The 22,039-nt window shown below is 36.4% G+C and overlaps 1 protein-coding gene across 2 annotated transcripts in view; it reads right to left on the bottom strand.

The window, feature by feature from the left end:
• The window catches only part of CPNE8 (copine 8), a 280,364-nt gene that overhangs the window by 21,906 nt on the left and 236,419 nt on the right, over window positions 1–22,039 (bottom strand). The window contains exon 20 of one of the 2 annotated variants that reach the window (XM_003825722.7): window positions 5,589–7,306. The exons of the other annotated variant lie outside the window; for it this stretch is intronic. Coding sequence (XP_003825770.1) covers window positions 7,118–7,306 — 189 coding nt within the window. The 3' untranslated portion in view covers window positions 5,589–7,117. Of the gene's footprint in view, window positions 1–5,588; window positions 7,307–22,039 lie in introns of those variants that run through there. 2 annotated transcript variants of the gene reach the window in all.

Here is a 22,039-nt window from a genome sequence, read left to right as displayed (position 1 = left end):
AAATGCTTGTCACTTTCATTTTTTAAGGGAGAATGTGGGTCAACATATGCTTAAAATAATATTTTTTATTGTTTTGTTTTGTATTGTTTTGTTTAGCATGTTTAGTCAAAGGAAATTTCAGAGCTGACATAAGATCCTGGCATCTTGTGAACACTTTCTCCTCAGTCTGTCCTGAGTCAAGACCAACAGGCTATCAGATTGTATTGAAGGTTTATTAATCTCTTCTCCCCTGCTGCTGTCAGCCTTTTGACCATTTTTCTGGTAATTATCCCTGAGAGCAGGTAGAGAGAAGCTGTTGGCCTCTTTTCATTCAATTTCACAGTTCTGGTTTAGAAGGAGGGAAAAATAAATAAGGGAAAAGTGAGGTTTGGTGCTGCTTTAAAATTTTACAGATCTTCTTAATCTGAATTCACTGAAATTCAGGCTTAAAATATTAAAATACCAAGTTACTAATACAACATTCTTAGTAACCAATATTTTGATTCTATTCACTTTCACAATTCAATTGATGACCTACTGAAAGCCAGGCCCTGGGTTATGTGTTAGAGATAGATGAGTGAACAAGACTTGTCTGCTTCCTGCTCTCCTGAAGTTCATGGGCAAAACTGAAATACAGCCAACAGACCAGGAATTACAAATGCGATGAATGACAGGAGGAGAAGCACAGGGTGGTGTGGGAAGGCAGAACAAGGAGATTATATCCAGTACATGTCTTCAAGGAAGGACTTTATAAGGGAATCGTGTAAAGGGGAGACTTGAAGAACAAGCAGCAGCTAGCCAAGTAAAGGGAGTTTGATGAGCATTTGAGGCAGAGATCATGCAATCAATCAAGTTAAATTATCTAATAAGAAACACTTGTTTTGAGTAGCCTTGGTATTTTTTTTTTCAGGCAAGTGCTTAAGGAGAATAGAGAAAACACCTGCTGAGCATCCAGATGATCACTAGGGTGTGTGTGTCCAGAAGCCCTCTTTTCAGTGCCACAAGCATGGGGGCATACAGATAGTTTCAAAGACCTTCACAGAGCAATGGGACTTTGGCATTTTCTCCCATCTTTCCCATATCCTCTGGGTTCTCAGGTAAAAAGAAATGTGGTGAGAATACAGGACTAAGAGTAATGGCTAAGTTAATAACCTGCCTTGTAAAAGAAGAAACTGAGATGTTTCACTTGCTGCACAATCTGTAAGAAGGTACTTTGATAGCTCAGTATATTAAGTTTATTTCATAACCTTGTCCCACCTCACTATTAAACAGCCAAGTTGCCAGTGCTCCAGTTAAAGTTAACCTCTGTTCTTCTAGGAGAATTGCAGAAGGAGGGTGCTTTAAGGACCCTTGGAAATATCACCATATTATATGAATGGTAAAAATCAAGTTTGGACATTTATGTTGTATTTTCCCAAAATCAGACTACCAAGATGGAAACTAAGGTTTTTTGACTCTCAGTAGATGGCACATTGATGAGTCACACTCCTTCCGTTGAAGCGTCTAGCAATTTCATAACCAGCCTATAGAAGATACCAAGCACATATGTAACTTTTGATTTAGGTTTCAAATCATTGATTGAAAACAACAGGATATCCTCAGAAAATAAATGAACGATAAAAGGCACCTATAATTCATCTTTCAAGACTGATCTGATGACCTATCTCAAGATTTGCAAGCCGATGTCACAGACTTTTTTTTAAGGGAGATGGGTTAGGTCCATATAATGTTTAGGGATTTAAAAGTTGATGCTTGATGATGCAAAGTGGTTTCTAGTGATTGTCATTTCGTTTTCTCAGGGATCACCCACTTTCTTTGAAATCTGGTGCAGAATTGTCATCTAAAGTGCATGACAAATTTGCCAATGTCTAAATTACAGTGTATGCCTTTTGCCATGGTTGAAAGTGATAGTAAAATTTTGTGAATTTTAAGCAGATTCTGATTTAAATATTGTTTTAAAGATTTGAAAGGTGCATTATTTATTGTTTCTTGTCAGCATTATCTTGTAGAAATTGTAAGGGTTAACAAACTGGTTGTTCTCTGTCAAAATTACTGAACCAGTCTTATAACTTCTTTTAATTCATTTATTTCATAAGGAGAGAAAGATCTTTGAAAGAGTAGCTATTTTTAAGCCAACCCTAAGCATATTCCTTCCTTTATCCTTCCCCCTAATTTGTGAGGTCAATGACATCCACCCATTTGACTGATAGCAAATCCCATCTGTATGAAATCAGCGTATCTAAATACATTAGGAATGCCCAGCAGGCCTGTTTCATGGAAATTAAATTGGTGAATAACTTTGTGGTGAGAAAATCATGAGGTCATGGCCGCTATTGCTTTAAAACTAAATGAGCAAATCTTTCGATCAGTTTGCTTTTGCTCTTTCCATAGTCAGAGTTCAGTGGTCATTTTCCTCTCAGAGTTTGACATTCAGAGCATCTCTAAAGCCAGAAAATAAGAGCAAGGTTAGCTGTTGGGGTTGGGGGTGCGCTGATGAAGTATGAGGTAAGCAATAACCCTGACTGATGAGGTGTGAATATATTGCCTCAAATACTGCTCAAAAGTTTGTGATATGAATTAGAACTATTATGTCTTTGAGATAATCTTAGTATAGACATTATATTTGGAGACTTCTGTGTATTATGTTAGCATATTTTGCTTAGAGACAAAGAAGTAAGATTCTATACAGTAAAATGGTAGGTGGGGGTGGGGGTCATATCAATTTAAAGAAAAATAATTTTGTTATGGGCTACTCTGTGTTGGGAAAGTACTTCTACTTGGTATCTCCTCATTCCAGGTTAAAAACCTGAAATCTAGGAGGTGAGCATTGCTTAGGATAATCATCTCTTAAGAGTTATAAACATAGCTTAGGCAATAACTCATGAGAAAATAGTTGTTTGTTGCTTCTCTATTTCCCCTTTCACATTTCCTAAGGAAGCCGTTTAAAACATGTGCATGTTCATCATATACCAAGTCTTCCCTTATCAAAGTCATACCTAAGTAACTAAGATATGATGAAGAAAGGTTTTTTAGAAAAAATTTTGGTGCAAAGAATTATGTCAATATGTTTTTAAAATGTGCTTATTCTTAAGATCCGTGTATCTGATCTCAGCACATCCCAATAGTTTGTAAAATGAAGGACTGCCTATTGTTAAATGACGCTCAGGTATCAACAGAGCAAATACAGTGATACTTGGTAGGAAAGTGGGGTGAGGGGAACAGTCATGGTTGGGAGAAGAGGATGTCTTCTAGAACAGTGTTTATTCTAAGGAAATAACAAGGTTGAATCCCTTTGACTCTACACTTTGATGTCCTTTCGGTCATCTGATGATACACCTATTTTCGTGAGTGGTAGGATGTTTATGAAGAAGGTGGTGAAAAATGCAAGGACATTCATGTCTTATTCCTCTGAAGTTTATTTGCTACAATACATTTGCCATGGAATTGTATGTGAATACTCTTTCAATTTAATTTCAGTATAAATATGGTAGGGCATATAAGTAGAAAAAATGAAGGTGGAACTGGTTGTAAGCAGAGGTTATTTAGGAAATAATCTCTGTAATGCAGTGCTTCCCTACATTTCAAGACACACATTAAAAATGGGAATGTTTGTTAAAATATCCTGAGGTTAGCCAATGAACATGATGGAGGCTGGGAGCTCCAATTACCCCAGGCACTATACACCACCCCAAGGTGCACACCTGTAGCTCATCTGCAAGGCATAAATCTGTAAATCATCTGTAACACACTGATGAGAAAGCTCTGCACAAGTGTGACTTTTTGCAAGTAGATTTCCATCTTTTCCATCTTCATAGGTAACACTCCACATGCACTCAATCTATTTGATCCTCAACTCAGCAGCTTATTAGTAAATGTATCTGATTTGTGCTAATCACAAAAATTATTCTTTACTCTGAGTTTTTATGAAGAATCTGGCCACTTTGTCTCAATTACAGCTATATGTAACACAAAGTCATTAAATAACTAAAATTCACGCAAGCTGAAAGAAAAAGGCATGCTCTTCAGTAAAATCTTTGGCATTTCAGGTCTTCTAAGAAATAACCACATCCACCTCATCTTTGTGAGAGGTCTTTATTTCCTAAGCTGATGATGACACAGTAATAAAAAAAAAAGTGCATGAGTCCATCTATTATCTTCCCTGAGCCTGAAAAACAAAATAACCTATGCTCCAACCCTAATCCCAAATCCACTCTCTTCCCACATTCACCACCACCAGAGTCATATCCACCTCGTCTTTTCTCTCGATATTGCATGTTGGAAGAGAAAATTTAAAAAGTAGTAATTGAGTCATCCAATAGTCTTTAGTTGCAGCAATTTCACACTCTAGCTACACATTACAATAAACTGGGAAGCTTTAAAAATTTACCAGGTGCCATTAAATACTATTCCATAAGGATGGAGAGACAAGATGCCCCAGATAAAATAAAATAGTTTAGAAATAATCTGAGGCAATTAATATGCTGAAATGCAATACAAAGATGAGCTCATAGAAAGTACTGATTTTTGTTAGCATTGAAGTTTTAAAGAACAAGGTTCCGAGGAGCTGGGGCTTGAGTTGGAAAGTGCAAAGGATATCCTCAGGTAAAGACCAGAGAAGAGGGCCTGATGAGAGAACAGAGTATTAACACTATAGACAGACTCCAGGTAAACTCGGAGTGATTGTGGAAAAGGAATGAGGCAGGCCTGGTTAGTTTTAATATTAATTTGAGAAGCAATAGGAATTGGTATTACATAACTGGGCAAATTCAGATGATGGAGATACTTGAAAATAACACCAAGAGTTCATCCTGGAGTTCAAATGATAATTAGAGGCTTTCATTGGAGAGGAAGGAAATGAGATTAGAAAGATAGGACAGTGCCCAAAGTCTCTGGGGTTCTTGAGGGCACCACTTGAAGACTGACTTCTGCAGCAGGTTTAATGACTTGAATCTATCACCCCTTCTCAATATATACCTTTCTTGTTGCTCATTACCATAAGTGTAAATATCCCTGATAACCAGTTTGTATGTACAACTATTACTATGTGTTTTCCTTTATGAAGCATGTCTCTGGGATTTCCTATTGCATAGCACCTAATAGCAACTAACAAAATGTAAGTTATAACAAATATTTCCAAGATGGTAATGAGCTCTTCTCTAGTTGTATAGTCTTGGATACATCACTTAATCCCTCCAATCTTGGTTTACTACATTTTTGCAATGAATACACAAGATTTACGTATTTTCTAATCTTACATGTAGCATTAACTTCACATAAGTTTCTGATTATCATTCTCAGCCATATAAATGATAACATTTGTAAAGAGAAATTGCTTCATTCCTGGCCATTTACTCCCACTAGGTTTGAGCAATCTATTATTTATATAAGGAATTGTATAACTTTTGTTTTCTCTGGACAGTTCAAAAAAATAACTGATGTTTGACAAGAAGAAAAGAATATTGATCTTATTTATTTGTTTTTTGGGTTGATAAATAAACGTAAATTTAAAAATCTGTAGGTTATACACTGTACTGGCATGAATATTTAAGATCAGTAAAGGAAATCATCAAACTATTGTCATTCATACATGAAACATACAAAGCAAATAGTTATGATTTAAAGATTTTAATACATAATTAAAAATCGACAATTGAGTATTACATAGTTATGTAACATTGATACTGTTAGATATGTGGATGTGTATATTTTTCTTTCCGGTAAAATAGTTTCATGCTTATAAAAGTCACCCTAGGTCAACTTGGGACAAAGAAAACAATGTACAGTAGAAATAAACCAAGTATTAAATAGAATATATAGGTAAGGAAAAAATATTATAAAGCAGTTACATTTTTGACACACACACACACACAAATAAATACACTTTTCTATTATTTGAAGGCAATTCACAATCATTTCCAGGAATTCCGTGAGAATTTAAGGCCATTTGTTCTAAAGAAATGCTTTAATTTAGACACAACTTCACAAAACTGTAATTCTTGTAAAAACTGTACATGCAAAAACTCTTTACAATTATTCGTGGACAGGCAGGTCAGTATATAGGAGTAGGTTATTTCACAAATGTGTTGTGCACTAAGTCACATAGTTGTATATATTTAACTGGGAATTTCACAAAAGACTTCCAGCCTGTGCACCTTGTGTGGCAACGTGGAATGGTGATAACAAGAAATTCCGATCAAGAGAGCCAGTATCCCTTTGAATTAAAATATCTAGACAAGATATAATGGAATAAAAAGTTTAAAACATCTGCTACATAGTTCACAGTTAAATAGTCTTGGTTTCAGTCTTTCTAAATAGCATTATTATATAAGGATGCTACTTTTTACAAAGTATTTTCTGTGCATTTATAGATCACAATGTTTGACTTTTTATAATTTCTACTTAGTGTTACAAAATACAAACCAACTGCAGTCTAAATTTAGAACCCAAACTCCATGAAAAATGAATGTTCAACCAGGAGACACATCTGCCAGGCTTAAACTCCCATACCCAGCAAACATTGCTGAGAAATTGATTATTAAGCAGATGTAGTTTCTTAAGACAATCCAGTTACTGAAAAATAGAAAAGCATTTTTCCCTTCCCTTATTTGCAATTGTGTTTGTCCAGACAGTCATTCAAAGAGATATTGCTCTTGTGATTATAGCTATTGCAATTTAGAAGACAAAGGATTCAGTATTTAAAACTCTTATTTTTAAGAACAGTTATAAAAGTATTGAAATTTAAAAAGTAGTAACATGTAAACATTGATACAGAGACTGCTTTCCTATACACATAGCAGTCGAAGACAATATTTGAGTTAAAAACATAGTTTGTGCTTTTTCCCAACAATACATTGGAAATTAGCTGTTTCTGTTAAAAAAAAAAAAAAAAGAAAAATTTAGAGAAGACATCCGTACTTTGCTTCAAGCATTTAAACAATTTTTTCTGTTGCTCATGCAACAACCATATTTACAGTTTTGGTTTAGGAAGATATTTAATTTTGGATCCAAGAAAGCACATTAACTGCTGAAACCAAACTGAGAAAAGTATCTCATTGCCTGGTTTATTACAGAGCACCAGGCACAAAGCATTAACTCAGCAGTTCTGATTTGTAGTTGACATTAGCATTTCAGAGCACAGTCATATTTGAGTCTGTAACACATGTGTAGGTGGGGTGTATGGGGGAGGCGCAGGCAATGGCTTGATTCCTCGGGCTCTCATATAGGAGAGAAACTGCTCAGGGATCTCAGCTAGGACATCTTTAGCCAATCTAGCCATGCTCAGTATGTGGTTTCCACTTCTGTCAATATAATCCCTGAATGGCACAAACTAAAACAGAGACGAAAGAAAGTTATTTCACAGACTTTAGCAGGCTATGTAATAAACACAAAAAATCAACACATGTACAACACATGTCATAGGAAAATCAGGGAATCTGAGAGTAATGGAGAGATGGATAACAATTATTACACATTTTAAAAAATATTCAATAGGCCAGGCATGGTGGCTCATGCCTGTAATCCCAGCACTTTGGGAGGCTGAGGTGGGTGGATTACCTGAGGTCAGGAGTTCAAGACCAGCCTGACCAACATGGTGAAACCCTGTCTCTACTAAAAATACAAAATTAGCTGGGTGCGGTGGCACACCCTTGTAATCCCAGCTACTCGGGAGGCTGAGGCAGGAGAATTGCTTGAGCCCAGGAGGCAGAGTTTGCAGTGAGCCGAGATCATGCCACTGCACTCCAGTCTGGCCGACAGAACGAGACTGTCTCAAAAAATAAAAAAAGAAATTCAATACACTAGAAATAGCTATAAGTGACTAAACTTACGTAATATATGCTTTATCTCAAAAGGAATGCAATCATTTTCTATGTTTTTCCTCCAATAACTCATGTCACTTAATCCTAATATGCTTATTATGTTGCCAAATGTCTTCTGCAGTTTTGGGTTCTATACCCAGCCTGAATCCCAACAGGATGGAGCATTTAACCTCTTTGGGACTTGGTTTCCTGTCAAATGGAGTTAATACATGCCTAATTCAGCTTCTGATATAAAAATACTACCCAATTCTGGATAAGAAATGAGTATTACCCAATTCAGGGTAAAATATAATAGTGTACATTGTTAAAAAGTCCTAAACACATTAAAGTATTTTAATTATTTCTAAGACAAAATCGCATGGACTATGAATATAGAATTCACACAGCTCATATTAATAGGAAGCTGAAATATTCAGTACATTGAGTTTTGCATCAGATGTTGATTTTTGAGAATCTACTATTTGGGAAGACAGGAAAAAAGATCTTGGCATAAGATTTGGGTATATTTCTTATGGAACTATCATCATTCTAACAACATATATTAGGTTGGAGCAAAAAGTAATTGCAGTTTTTGCAGTAATTTGTGGTTTTTCAATGGCAAAAACTGCAATTACTTTTGCACTACCCTTAATAAAAATGATTACTATATCTTTATATATGTAATTATGTGAGAGCCCTTATCGGCTCAATACCAAATGCTCCTGTAATAGATTGCCTGATTCCATTCTCATTTATAATGGTTACTTAAGTTAATAAACACTGTGCTGTTTGAGGGCATCAGTTCAATTTTCCCTTAGGGGCATAATGATGCTTGATGCAACTTTGAAGTGATTGGAACTGTGAATGTTGTGATAATTTAACAGCACAGTAATTTTAGGTCTTCAGAGAAAAGGCAAAGTGAAGACATTTTAATATGTTGAACAATTTGAGTACAATATATAAAAATTTGAATTAAATCATTTTTCTCCTGGATGAAGACAAAGAACAATCCTGTCTCATGCTGTAAAATACCATTTTACATTTATTTTGAAAAATAAAATAAGTTTGTTTTTTATTTAAAGTTATTCAATATGTGCCTCTGGAAAACAATCATTATTGGAAGGAAGCATTTAAAATGATCAGGTTGCTACAGGTAAACCAAGAAAAATTTTACGAAATCAAAGATTAGGTATAATGCCTTTTATGCAATGAAGGTAGTCTCTTTTAAAAGAAGAGAAGAAAACTATTCCTTTCTTTTTAAAATAAGACATTACAAGGAAGCACATGTATATGACTAAAATTTTACCTTATTTGTCTTTACACCCTATTTCCAGGAGGGAAACTCAGAGCAGTTTTTAGAAATAGGTATTTAAAAAGTGACATATCTTTCTCCTACTAAGGGCAAGAAAGGCAGCTTGCTAAGGGTGTGAAAAAAAAAAAACTAACAATAAATGCGATCTTCCTTCAGAAGAGAATGAGAATTAGAACTTTTGTGAAGTGTTGATTCCCTAGCTATGGACAAGACTTGACATTTTTAACAGAAAAAAATCAAAGAGGTAAAAAAAAAAACAAAAAACAAATTGAGGTTAATTTTCTCTCTGAAACTATAATTAGAAAAGAGAAAATAGGAATCAACACAGTTAGGGAATAATGAGAAAATATATCTAATTGTAACTATAATTTACTTAATTCTTATTCTAGAAGGTATAATGCTTTAAATGTTAACATTTAGTAATGTTGGTATGGTCAGTATACATGCAGTGGTCTTTAGACTTTTTTTTTTTGAAGAGTTTTTGTTTGTTTGTTTTTGAAAATGTATGTAGCTAATACACACATTTCATGGAAATGTTGGCAAACAGTTGATGCTTCTCTATGGAAAGGGGAGATCTCCCCTGCTTCTTTTATCTTACCTTTACCTCAACTTTGGTCTTATATTCTTTACCTTGCTCCTACATTATGGACATTAAACTCATTTAAGTTTTTACCTCCCTATTCTCAGAAATTTTGGAATTAGACTTCCCAGTTTCAAAGCCTGGTTCTGCTGCCTGTTGCCTGCATGATCTTGAGCAGGTTATTTTCTACTCTTTGCCTCAGTTTCTTCTTCTATAAAATAAAAACCAGATGGCTTCATGGCAAATTCCACCAAACTTTTAAAGAACTAACAAAAATTCTTCTCAAACTGTTTTTTAAAATTGAAGCGGGGAGCTCTCAGCAACGTGGAAAGGAACTGGCCAGCAACCTAGCTTAAAGGATCCTCCATAAGAGCCACACAAGTCTGTGCACAGACCAAAGAATACACACTGTGGGAGCCGTAAAGTATTTCCTTGGTGGTTGGGACCAAGCCTTTCAGGTCCGTTCCAAGATGGCCAAATAGGAACAGCTCTGGTCTGCAGCTCCCAGCGTGACAGATGCAGAAGATGGGTCATTTCTGCATTTTCAACTGAGGTACCTGGATCATCTCACTGGGACTGGTTGGACAGTGGGTGCAGCCCACAGAGGGTGAGCTGAAGCAGTGCGGGGTGTCACTTCACCTGGGAAGTGCAAGGGGTCGGGGGATTTCCCTTTCCTAGCCAAGGGAAGCCATGACAGACTGTACCTGGAAAAAGGGGACACTCCTGCCCAAATATTGTGCTTTTCCCATGGTCTTAGCAACTGGCAGACAAGGAGATTCTCTCCTGTGCCTGGTTTGGTGGGTCCCATTCCCACGGAGCCTTGCTCACAGCCAGTGCAGCAGTCTGAGATCGACCTGCGAGGCTGCAGCCTGGTGGGGGGAGGGGTGTCCACCATTGCTGAGGCTTGAGTAGGTAAACAAAGCGGTAAGGAAGCTCGAACTGGGTGGAGCCCACTGCAGCTCAACAAGGCCTACTGCCTGTATAAACGCCACCTCTGCGGGTAGGGCACAGCTGATAAAAGGCAGCAGAAACTTCTGCAGACTTAAACATCCCTGTCTGACAGCTCTGGAGAGAGCAGTGGTTCTCCCAGCACGGCGTTTGAGCTCTGAGAACGAACAGACTGCCTCCTCAAGTGGGTCCCTGACCCCCGTATAGCGTAACTGGGAGACACCTCCCAGTAGGGGCCGATAGACACCTCATACAGCCGGGTGCCCCTCTGGGACGAAGCTTCCAGAGGAAGGATCAGACAGCAATATTTTCAGTTCTGCAATATTTGCTGTTCTGCAGCCTCCACTGGTGATACCCAGGAAAACAGGGTCTGGAGTGGACCCCCAGCAAACTCTAAAAGACCTGCAGCTGAGGGACCTGTTAGAAGGAGAACTAACAAACAGAAAGCAGTAGCATCAACATCAATAAAAAGGATATCCACACCAAAACCACATCTGTAGGTCACCAACATCAAAGACCAAAGGTAGATAAAACCACAAAGATGGGGAGAAACCAAAGCAGAAAAGCTGAAAATTCTAAAAACCAGAGTGCCACTTCTCCACCAAAAGATTACAGCTCCTTGCCAGTAATGGAACAAAGATGGATGGAGAATGAGTTTCACGAGTTGACAGAAGTAGGCTTCAGAAGGTCGGTAATAACAAACTTCTCCGAGTTAAAGAAGCATGTTCTAACCCATCACAAGGAAACTAAAAACCTTGAAAAAAGGTTAGACGAATGACTAACTAGAATAAACAGCATAGAGAAGACCTTAAATGACCTGATGGAGCTGAAAACCCTGGCACGAGAACTACGTGATGCATGCACAACCTTCAATAGCTGATTCAATCAAGTAGAAGAAAGGATGTCAGTGATTGAAGATCAAATTAATGAAATAAAGCAAGAAGACAAGATTAGAAAAAAAAGAGTAAAAAGAAACGAGCAAAGCCTCCAAGAAATATGAAACTATGTGAAAAGACCAAATCTACATTTGATTGGTGTACCTGAAAGTGACGGGAAAAATGGAACCAAGTTGGAAAACACTCTGCAGGATATTATCCAGGAGAACTTCCCCAACCTAGCAAGGCAAGCCAACATTGAAATTCAGGAAATACAGAGAACACCAAAAGGTACTCCTCAAGAAGAGCAACCCCAAGTCATATAATTGTCAGATTCACCGAGGTTGAAATGAAGGAAAAAATGTTAAGGGCAGCCAGAGAGAAAGGTCGGGTTACCCACAAAGGGAAACCCATCAGAGTAACAGTGGATCTCTCAGCAGAAACCCTACAAGCCAGAAGAGAGTGGGGGCCAATATTCAACATTCTTAAAGAAAAGAATTTTCAATCCAGAATTTCATATCCAGCCAAACTAAGCTTCATAAGTGAAGGAGAAATAAAAACCTTTACAGGCAAGCACATGCTGAGAGATTTTGTCACCACCAGGCCTGCCTTACAAGAGCTCCTGAAGGAAACACTAAATATGGAAAGGAATAACTTGTACCAGCCACTGCAAAAACATGCCAAAGTGTAAAGACCATCAATGCTATGAAGAAACTGCATCAATTAATGGGCAAAATAACCAGCTAACATCATAATGACAGGATCAAATTCACACATAACAATATTAACCTTAAATGTAAATGGGCTAAATGCCCCAATTAAAAGACACAGACTGGCAAACTGGATAGTCAAGACCCATCAGTGTCCTGTACTCAGGAGACCAATCTCACATGCAGAGACACACATAGGCTCAAAATGAAGGGATGGAGGAAGATCTACCAAGCAAATGGAAAGAAAAAAAAAAAAAAGCGGGGATTGCAATGCTAGTCTCTGATAAAACAGACTTTAAACCAACAAAGATCAAAAAAGACAAAGAAGGCCATTACATAATGGTAAAGGGATCAATTCAACAAGAAGAGCTAACTATCCTAAATATATATGCACCCAATACAAGAGCACCCAGATTCATAAAGCAAGTCCTTAGAGACCTATGAAGAGACTTAGACTCCCACACAATAATAATGGGAGACTTTAACACCCCACTGTCAATATTAGACAGATCGACAAGACAGGTTAACAAGGATATACAGGAATTGAACTCAGCTCTGCACCAAGCAGAACTAATAGACATCTACAGAACTCTCTACTCTAAATCAACAGAATACACATTCTTCTCAGCACCACATCGCACGTATTCCAAAATTGACCACAGAGTTGGAAGTAAAGCGCTCCTCAGCAAATGTAAAAGAACAAAAATCACAACAAACTCTCTCTCAGACCACAGTGCAATCAAATTAGAACTCAGGATTAAGAAACTCACTCAAAACCGCACAACTATATGGAAACTGAACAACCTGCTCAATGTGCAAAAATCACAAGCATTCTTATACACCAATAACAGACAGAGAGCCAAATCATGAGTGAACTCCCATTCACAACTGCTACAAAGAGAATAAAATACTTAGGAATCCAACTTACAAGGGATGTGAAGGACCTCTTCAAGGAGAACTACAAACCACTGCTCAATGAAATAAAAGAGGACACAAATAAATGGAAGAACATTCCATGCTCATGGTTAGGAAGATCAATATCATGAAAATGGCCATACTGCCCAAGGCAATTTATAGATTCAATGCCATCCCCATCAAGCTACCGATGACTTTCTTCACAGAAATGGAAAAAACTACTTTAAAGTTCCTATGGAACCAAAAAAGAGCCCACATTGCCAAGACAATCCTAAGCAAAAAGAACAAAACTGGAGGCATCCTGGTACTTGACTTCAAACTCTACTACAAGGCTACAGTAACCAAAACAGCATGGTACTGGTACCAAAACACAGATATGGACCAATGGAACAGAACAGAGGCCTCAGAAATAACACCATACATCTACAACCATCTGATCTTTGACAAACCTGACAAAAACAAGCAATGGGGAAAGGATTCCCTATTTAATAAATGGTGCTGGGAAAACTGGCTAGCCATATGTAGAAAGCTGAAACAGGATCCTTTTCTTACACCTTATACAAAAATTAATTCAAGATGGATTAAAGACTTAAATCTTAGACTTAAAACCATAAAATCCCTAGAAGAAAACCTAGGCAATACCATTCAGGACATAGGCATAGAATAAAGACTTCATGACTAAAACACCAAAAGCAATGGCAACACAAGCCAAAATTGACAAATGGGATCTAATTAAACTAAAGAGCTTCTGCATAGCAAAAGACTACCATCAGAGTGAACAGGCAGCCTACAGAATGGGAGAAAATTTTTGCAATCTACCCATCTGACAAAGGGCTAATATCCAGAATCTACAAAGCACTTAAACAAATTTATAAGAAATAAACAACCCCATCTAAAAGTGGGCAAAGGATATGAACAGATACTTCTCAAAAGACATTTATGCAGCCAACAGACACATGAAAAAATGCTAATCATCACTGGTCATCAGAGAAATGCAAATCAAAACCACAATGAGATACCATCTCACACCAGTTAGAATGGCAATCATTAAAAAGTCAGGAAACAACAGATGCTGGAGAGGATGTAGAGAAATAAGAATGTTTTTACACTGTTGGTGGGAGTGTAAATTAGTTCAACTATTGTGGAAGACAGTGTGGCGATTCCTCAAGGACCTAGAACTAGAAATACCATTTGACCCAGCCATCCCATTACTGGGTATATACCCAAAGGATTATAAATCATGCTACTATAAAGACACATGCACATGTATGTTTATTGTGGCACTATTCACAATAGCAAAGACTTGGAACCAACCCAAATGTCCGTCAATGATAGAATGGATTAAAAAAATGTGGCACACATATACCATGGAATACTATGCAACCATAAAAAAGGATGAGTTCATGTCCTTTGCAGGGACATAGATGAAGCTGGAAACCATCATTCTGAGCAAACTATCACAAGGACAGAAAACCAAACACTGCATATTCTCACTCATAGGTGGGAACTGAACAATGAGAACACTTGGACACAGGGTGGGGAACATCACACACTGGCACCCGTTGGGGGTGGGGGACTTGGGGAGAGAGAGCATTAGGAGAAATACCTAATGTAAATGATGAGTTGATGGGTGCAGCAAACCAACATGGCACATATATACCTATGTAACAAACCTGCATGTTGTACCCTAGAACTTGAAGTATAATAAAAATAAGTAAATAAATAAAATTGAAGGGGAATGAATTCTTCCAAATATATTCCACAAGGCCAGAACTACCCTGATACCAAAACCAGACAAGGACACAACAACAACAAAAATCTACAGGTTAATATTCCTGATGAACATAGATGCAAACATCTTCAATGAAATACTAGCAAACCAAATACAACAGCACATCAAAAAGATTATACACCATGATCAAGTAGGATTTATCTCAGGAATGCAAGGATGGTTCAATGTGTGCAAATCAATAAATGTGATACATCATATGAACAGAATGCAAGCAAAAAAAAAAAACACATGATCTCGATAGATGCAGAAAAAGCATTTGATAAAATACAACATCCCTGCAGGATAAAAACTGTCTGTAAATTAGGTATAGAAGGAACATACCTCAACACAATAAAGGCCAATATGACAAACCCACAGCTAATATCATAGTGAATGGAAAATGTTGAAAAATTTTCCTCAAAGAACTCGAACAAGAGAAAGATGCCCATTTTCACCACCCTTATTCAACATGGCACTGGAAGTCCTAGCCAGAGAAATTAGGCAACAGAAAGAAATGAACAGCATCCAAATTGGAAAGCAAGAGATTAAGTTATTCCTGTTTGCAGCTGACATGATCTTATATATGGAAAACCCTGAGAATACCACAATACAACTGTCCGAGCTAATAAGTGAATTCAGAAAAGTCATAAGATACAAAATCAACATACAACAATCAGTGGCATTTCTTTATACCAATGGCAAACTAGCTGAAAAAGAAATCAAGAAAGCAATCTCATTTATAATAGCCAAAAAAACTAGAAATAAGTTTAATCAAAGAGGTGAAAGAGCTCTACAATAAAAACTATAAACCACTGATTAAAGAAATTTAAGAAGACACAAAAATAAAAACCTCATGTTCATGGATTGGAATAATTAATATTGTTAAAATGACCATACTACCCAAAGCAATCTACAGATTTAAAGTAATACTTGTCAAAATACCAAGACATTCTTTACAGAAATAGAAAAACACAATCCTAAAATTTGTTTGGAGCCACATAAGACTCCAAATAGCCAAAGCAATTCTGAGCCACAAGAAGAAAGCTGAAGGTATCACATTACCTGACTTCAAAATATATTACATAGCCATAGAAACCAAAACAGGAAGGCACTGGCATAAAAACAGACACATAGACCAATGGAACAGAATAGAGAACCCAGAAATAAATTCACATATTTACAGCCAACTGATTTTTGACAAATGCATCAAGAACATACACTGGGGAAAGAACACCCTTTTCATTAAATGGTGCTGGGATAACTGGATATCCATATGCAGAAGAATGAAACTACACCCTTATCTATCACCATAAAAAAAATCAACTCAAGATGGGTTAAAGACTTAAATGTAAGACCCTAAACTATGAAACTACTAGAAAGAAACCACAGGGGAAATGCATCAGGACATGAGTAGGCAAAAATTGTATGAATAAGGCCTCCAAACTTAGGCAACAAAAGTAAAACTAGACAAATGCTATTATATTAAGCTAAAATCTTCTCAACAGCAAAGGAAGTAATCAAGAGAGTGAAGAGACAAGCTTTTATTCATCTAATAAGGGATTAATATCCAGAATATACAATGAATTCAAACAATAGCAAAACAAAAAACAAAAACAAAAAACAAAAAACAAAAACAAACCAAAAACACCCCAAAAAGAATCTGATTTTAAAATGGACAAGTGACCTAAATAGATATTTCTCAAAAGAAGGCACACAAATGGCCAAAAATAAATGAGAAAATGCTGAAAAATCACTATTTATCAGGGAAATGCAAATCAAAACCACAATGAGATATCATCTCATCCCAGTTAGAATGGCTATTACCAAAAAGACAAAAATGTCAAATATTGATAAGGATGCAGAGAAAAGGGAACTCATACATTGTTGGTGGGAATGTAAGTTATTACAACCATTATGGAAAAGAGAACTACCATATGCTTCAGCAATCCCACTACTGGGTATTTATCCAAATGAAAGGAAATCAGTATGTCAAATAAATAGCTGCATTGCCATGTTTATTGCAGCATTATTCACAATAGCCAGGATATGACATTGACCTAAGTCCATTCATTAACAGAGGAATGGATAAGGAAAGTGTAGCATATGTACACAATGAAATACTATTTTGCCATAAAAAATGAAATTCTGTCACTTGTGGCAGCATGGATGAGCCCGGAGCACACTATGTTAACTGAAATAAGCCAGGCACAGAAAAATAAATACCACATGTTCTCCCTCATATGTGTAAGCTAAAAAAGTTGATCTCATAGAAATAGAGAGTAGAATAGTGGTTACTATAGGCTGGGAAGGATAGGTGGGGAAAGAGGGGTAATGGATACAAAATTACGGCTAGATAGGAGGAATAAATTCTGTTGTTCTCTAGCACTGTAGGGTTACCGTAGTTAATGATTATTTATTGAATATTTTTGAATAGCTAGAAGACAGAATTTTGAATGTCCCCAACACAAAAAAATAAATGTCTGAGATATGGGTATGCTATCCCTGATAGAATAATTATCCATTGCATACATGTAATGAAATATCACACTGTACCCTATAAATATGTATAATGTCAATAATAAAATAAAAAGGATAATTACAGAATACCTATTTCATTGTTTTGTATTAAATAAGTTAAAACTTAAAGTGCTTAAACAGTAACAGTTCAATTTGTAATATGTATTATATATGAAAGCCATCATTATCATAATTACTATTTCTATTCATTAACTTACACATTTATATAGTCAATATAAAGCAATTTGTTAATAGTTTTCAATTTATATTCATATCAAACAAATATAAGGAAGATTATTATTAATTTTATCTCTTTCAAATTTGAGTACAGTATCAGTTATACAGTAATTCCTGGACTTTTCAAACTTTAAAACACTGTTGTTTCACCTTTTCAGCAAGTCCTACAGGATATGCGGATGTTTTTTAATTGAGGTAAACTGAATTTCACTTTTAAGAACTGTATGACACTGTGGAACATAAAAACTAAGGCTCATAATCATCACTGTTCTTATAATACACACAGTTCTACTCTTCTTTAAAACATGTTTATAAATAATAGGTAAAAAAGAAATCATCAATTTCAACCTAGGATGGCAGTATACATCACATTTAGCTTAGGTTTGTTAGGTGAGCACAGAGTCTGAGATTCCATTTGGACATTAGGGGGCACTGCCCACAGGTTGAGAACCACTGTCATAGGAAGTCACTGTTATCAAACAGGAGTATCCTTCAACCCACACTTAATATTTGGAGTAGGATTAAAAAAAAGTCACTAGCATAAACTAAACCTTTTCCAAAGGAACATTTATTTCTTCAGTCATGTCACAAGGTGTTACTTTATAAATGAGAAAAAAGACAAGTGACTTCAGAAATTTCCTTTACCTCTTATTTCAAATCTTAAAATTTTCATGACAAAATTGCCCTCTTTCTTAGAAGATTGCTCATATCCTTTTATATTTACAGGTTTCCACTCAACTTCTTAGGCCACTCTGTTTATTACCTCTATTAGTCTCTCATTTCTGATCCCTGTACCTGAGAACCTTTTGTCCAAAATAATTCCCACACATTTGTGAATGCATGTTGACCACATGGTAATTTGGACCCTTATAATATTCAGTTTAGAAGAATAAATCAATTTTTACTTTGCATTAATTTATCACATTCATGTAAAGAATACCAATAAATGCATTTTATTCTATAGGAAGTATGGTATACTTGTTACTCTACATCTTTTTTCAGCACCCACAAGTGTAGGGAAAATGTTCCACATGACTGCTCTAGCTGCTTGCTTTGCCTATTCGTAAAAATAAGTTTGAATTCATTTGGGCAAATGGGCTTTTAGTTGCTGCTCTGCTCAGTTTTTCTTTATTGTTCCTACTGTGCAGAGCTCCATTAGTGATTTTCAAGTCTAAGCCCTCAAGGTTATTATTCTCCTTTTAATGGAAAATATGATTTAAATATAATTTTTCAGGAAATGATAAGCTGGCCAGCAGCTACATGCAGCCAGGGGGAATGGCACTGCCTTATACACAATGGCCAATCCACAGCATAAACAAACAAATAGAAAGCCTTTACGTATATTGACTTATGACAAGGTAGTAAGCTTTATTTGTGATTAAGTCTCATTGCCTCAATATTTAATTTCATATCACTATAGTATAAACAGTAAGCAGGATGGTTATTATTCTAAAACTTAAGTAACTTATTTTCTTATGTTAGGGCACAGCTACTATGAAATAATGACCAAAAAAATGCCTTCCTACTGGACTGCACCAATGTACTGTACTGATAATAACGCATTTATTGAGCAACTGGTAGTTGGGAGGTCTTCTGCTAGGCGATTTAGCACAATATGTCATTTAATATTCACAAATATCTTATATACTTTTAATGCACATAAGAGGAAACTGAAACTTAGTTTAATTAACTTATCCAGGATCAGCTCTGAGTATGTCAGAATCACTACTTGAACTCAAATGGATCTGACTTGAATTGATTAGCCACTTCAGTAATACAAAAAGGGTAATAGATCTTAATAATTTTCTTTATAATTTTGTCTTTTAGGACAGTGTGTTATAATAGGAGTAACACAGGTTTTAGAACCAGAACACTCTTGGAAATCTGGATCTACCAACTTATGACCTAAATAACTTTCCAAAAGTTGTTTAACTTTTGATCTGGGGCTGGCTTCAGTTTTCTTATCTGTAAATAACTATGAGACAAACAATGACCAGTATTTTTAGGAAGATATAAAGTAATATGGGGACAAAGTGAAAATTCATCCAGGTGCGGCAAGTGAGGTCTTTGGAGAGGGCTGTGTGACAGGCTACACGTTGAGAAATTTGAAAGTATAGGATTTCGATCAGCACAGATGAGGAGGAAGAGTATTCCAGGTAAAATGACAAGTGAAAGTAAAAGCAAGAACCATGGAAATGTATGATGTGAAGTTAGTTTATTAAGATAAAGTACAGTGTGTTTGTCTGTTTCTGTGTGTATTTAGCTAAAGAAGAGCTTGAAGTCAGGTCACGGAGAATCTTAAATGCCATGTTTAGGTGTTAGAATCAAAATTATACAGAATACATGTTAAGAATCTTAGAATCAGACATTTTAGGATTAAATCCTGGTCCACTTCTCATTAGCTGGGTGACTGTGGACAAGAGGAATTGAGCTAGCTTCATGTCCTTTTTTGTAAAATGCAATAATCAAAGTACCTGTCACATAAAGTTAATTAAGGACTGAGTGATTTAATTCTATAGCTCTTAGCCTGCCTAGCACATGAAACACTTAATAAAGGGTTAAATATCATTATACAAAAAGGAAGGTATTTAATATTTACTATACTAATAAAACCCCATCTACTACCCCCAATATTCTGCTGAACCTCAGCTACATACTATTATTTGCCACCTTAGGGCTTTCTTTGTCCACTTGAAAATCTGGAATTTCAATTGTGTTGTGTGTATAAACTGGATTCGCTTCAAGCAGTGAGAAATGGAAAGCAGAGAAAAGGTAAGACAGCCTAAATAGACCCTATTATCTGATAATATTTTAGAGAATTGGTTTACAATATTTTCTGACCAGGGGAAGATTGAAAATATTATCCTGCATGTACACTTGCACCCCCACTATTCTAAATATTCAAGAGTGTTTCTCTCCTTTAAAATAATTCGCTTTAAAAACTTTTTAGTGACTGGTAGAACCTGGAAAACTCTGATGGTAGAAGGTTTAGCCTTATTCAAGGTGAGAGAGGAGGTGCCAATTCTTTTACACAATGTGAATGTAAATGATCAATGTGATATGTAAAGTACTGACCACCATGTAGAAACTTCTCTATGAAAGTAGAAATGAGTACATCAAATCTCTAACTCAATGCAGGAATGTAAGTCAAGATGCCACTGTCATTCAGGGTGCTACTAATTTCCCAGGGACATTTTAATTTCTTGTTCAGTAAATGTTAAGACCTCACTACTCTTCAGTTCAACTTTACATGGCAGAATCCCTTGAGTGTTCACCTGTATCCCCAGGTGTGTTCAAAATCTTTGGAGTCCCAATGTTACTTTATGGTGATAGGCTGCTCTCAAGGATTCTGACTTTTTTTTTTTCTTTCATTTTTGAGACGGAGTTTCGCTCTTGTTGTCCAGGCTGGAGTGCAATGGTATGATCTCGGCTCACCGCAATCTCCACCTCCTGGGCTCAAGCAATTCTCTTGCCGCCGCCTCCTGAGTAGCTGAGATTACAGGTGCCCGCCACCACACGCAGGTAATTTTTTGTATTTTTAGTAGAGACGGGGTTTCACTATGTTGGCCAGGCGGGTCTTGAACTCTTGACCTCAGGCGATCCTCCCGCCCCGGCCTCCCAAAGTGCTGGGATTACAGGAGTGAGCCACTGTGCCCAGTTGGATTCTGACTTTCAAGAAGCAAAAACTTATATAATTATACTAGTATATACCTATGCTATTGGTAAGTAACAAAGTATTTTATGTCTGTTACTTCCTCTGAGACTCACAACATCATGGGAGGGGCAAAGATGAAAGAATTTGGAGTCTACAGATAATGAAACAAAGATAGAGAAATTTTTTTACTTGTTCAAGACCAGAGTGACTAAATAATTATAGTTTCATAGATCATTGGTGTCCTATCTCAATATTCTGTTCAATGTAGTATATCTATTGATTGATTAGTTTCGTGATCAAGGACAATTTTTATTAATGCAAATATGTTGTCACAAACATAACCTATTGGTCTTCTGAAAGGAAACCTTAATGATGTGAGTAATCTTAGCTATTTCCTAATGAAGAAAGTAATACCAAGCTTCTCTTAAGCATCATTTAAATAGAACTATGAGATATGAGGTTGCCTCTGCTAACTTGGTAAAAATGCATTAGAACATCAACATAACATTCTAAAGACTTCAAATTCATACTTCCATGCAGTAATTCGATTTTTTGGAAACTGAACAAATATTCTAGAGAGCTTTTAAATAAAGTGTAATTACTTAGACCTATAATTATGCTGATGAGGTTAAGGTGAATAATAATGTGTCTAATTATGAAAAAAACACATAATGGGCCGGGCATGGTGGCTCATGCCTATAATCCCAGCACTTTGGGAGGCCGAGGCGGGCGGATCACAAGGTC

Source organism: Pan paniscus, chromosome 10 (assembly GCF_029289425.2).
Source record: "Pan paniscus chromosome 10, NHGRI_mPanPan1-v2.0_pri, whole genome shotgun sequence".
NCBI classification, from domain to species: Eukaryota; Metazoa; Chordata; class Mammalia; order Primates; family Hominidae; genus Pan; species Pan paniscus.
This window is presented reverse-complemented; position numbering and strand designations above follow the sequence as displayed.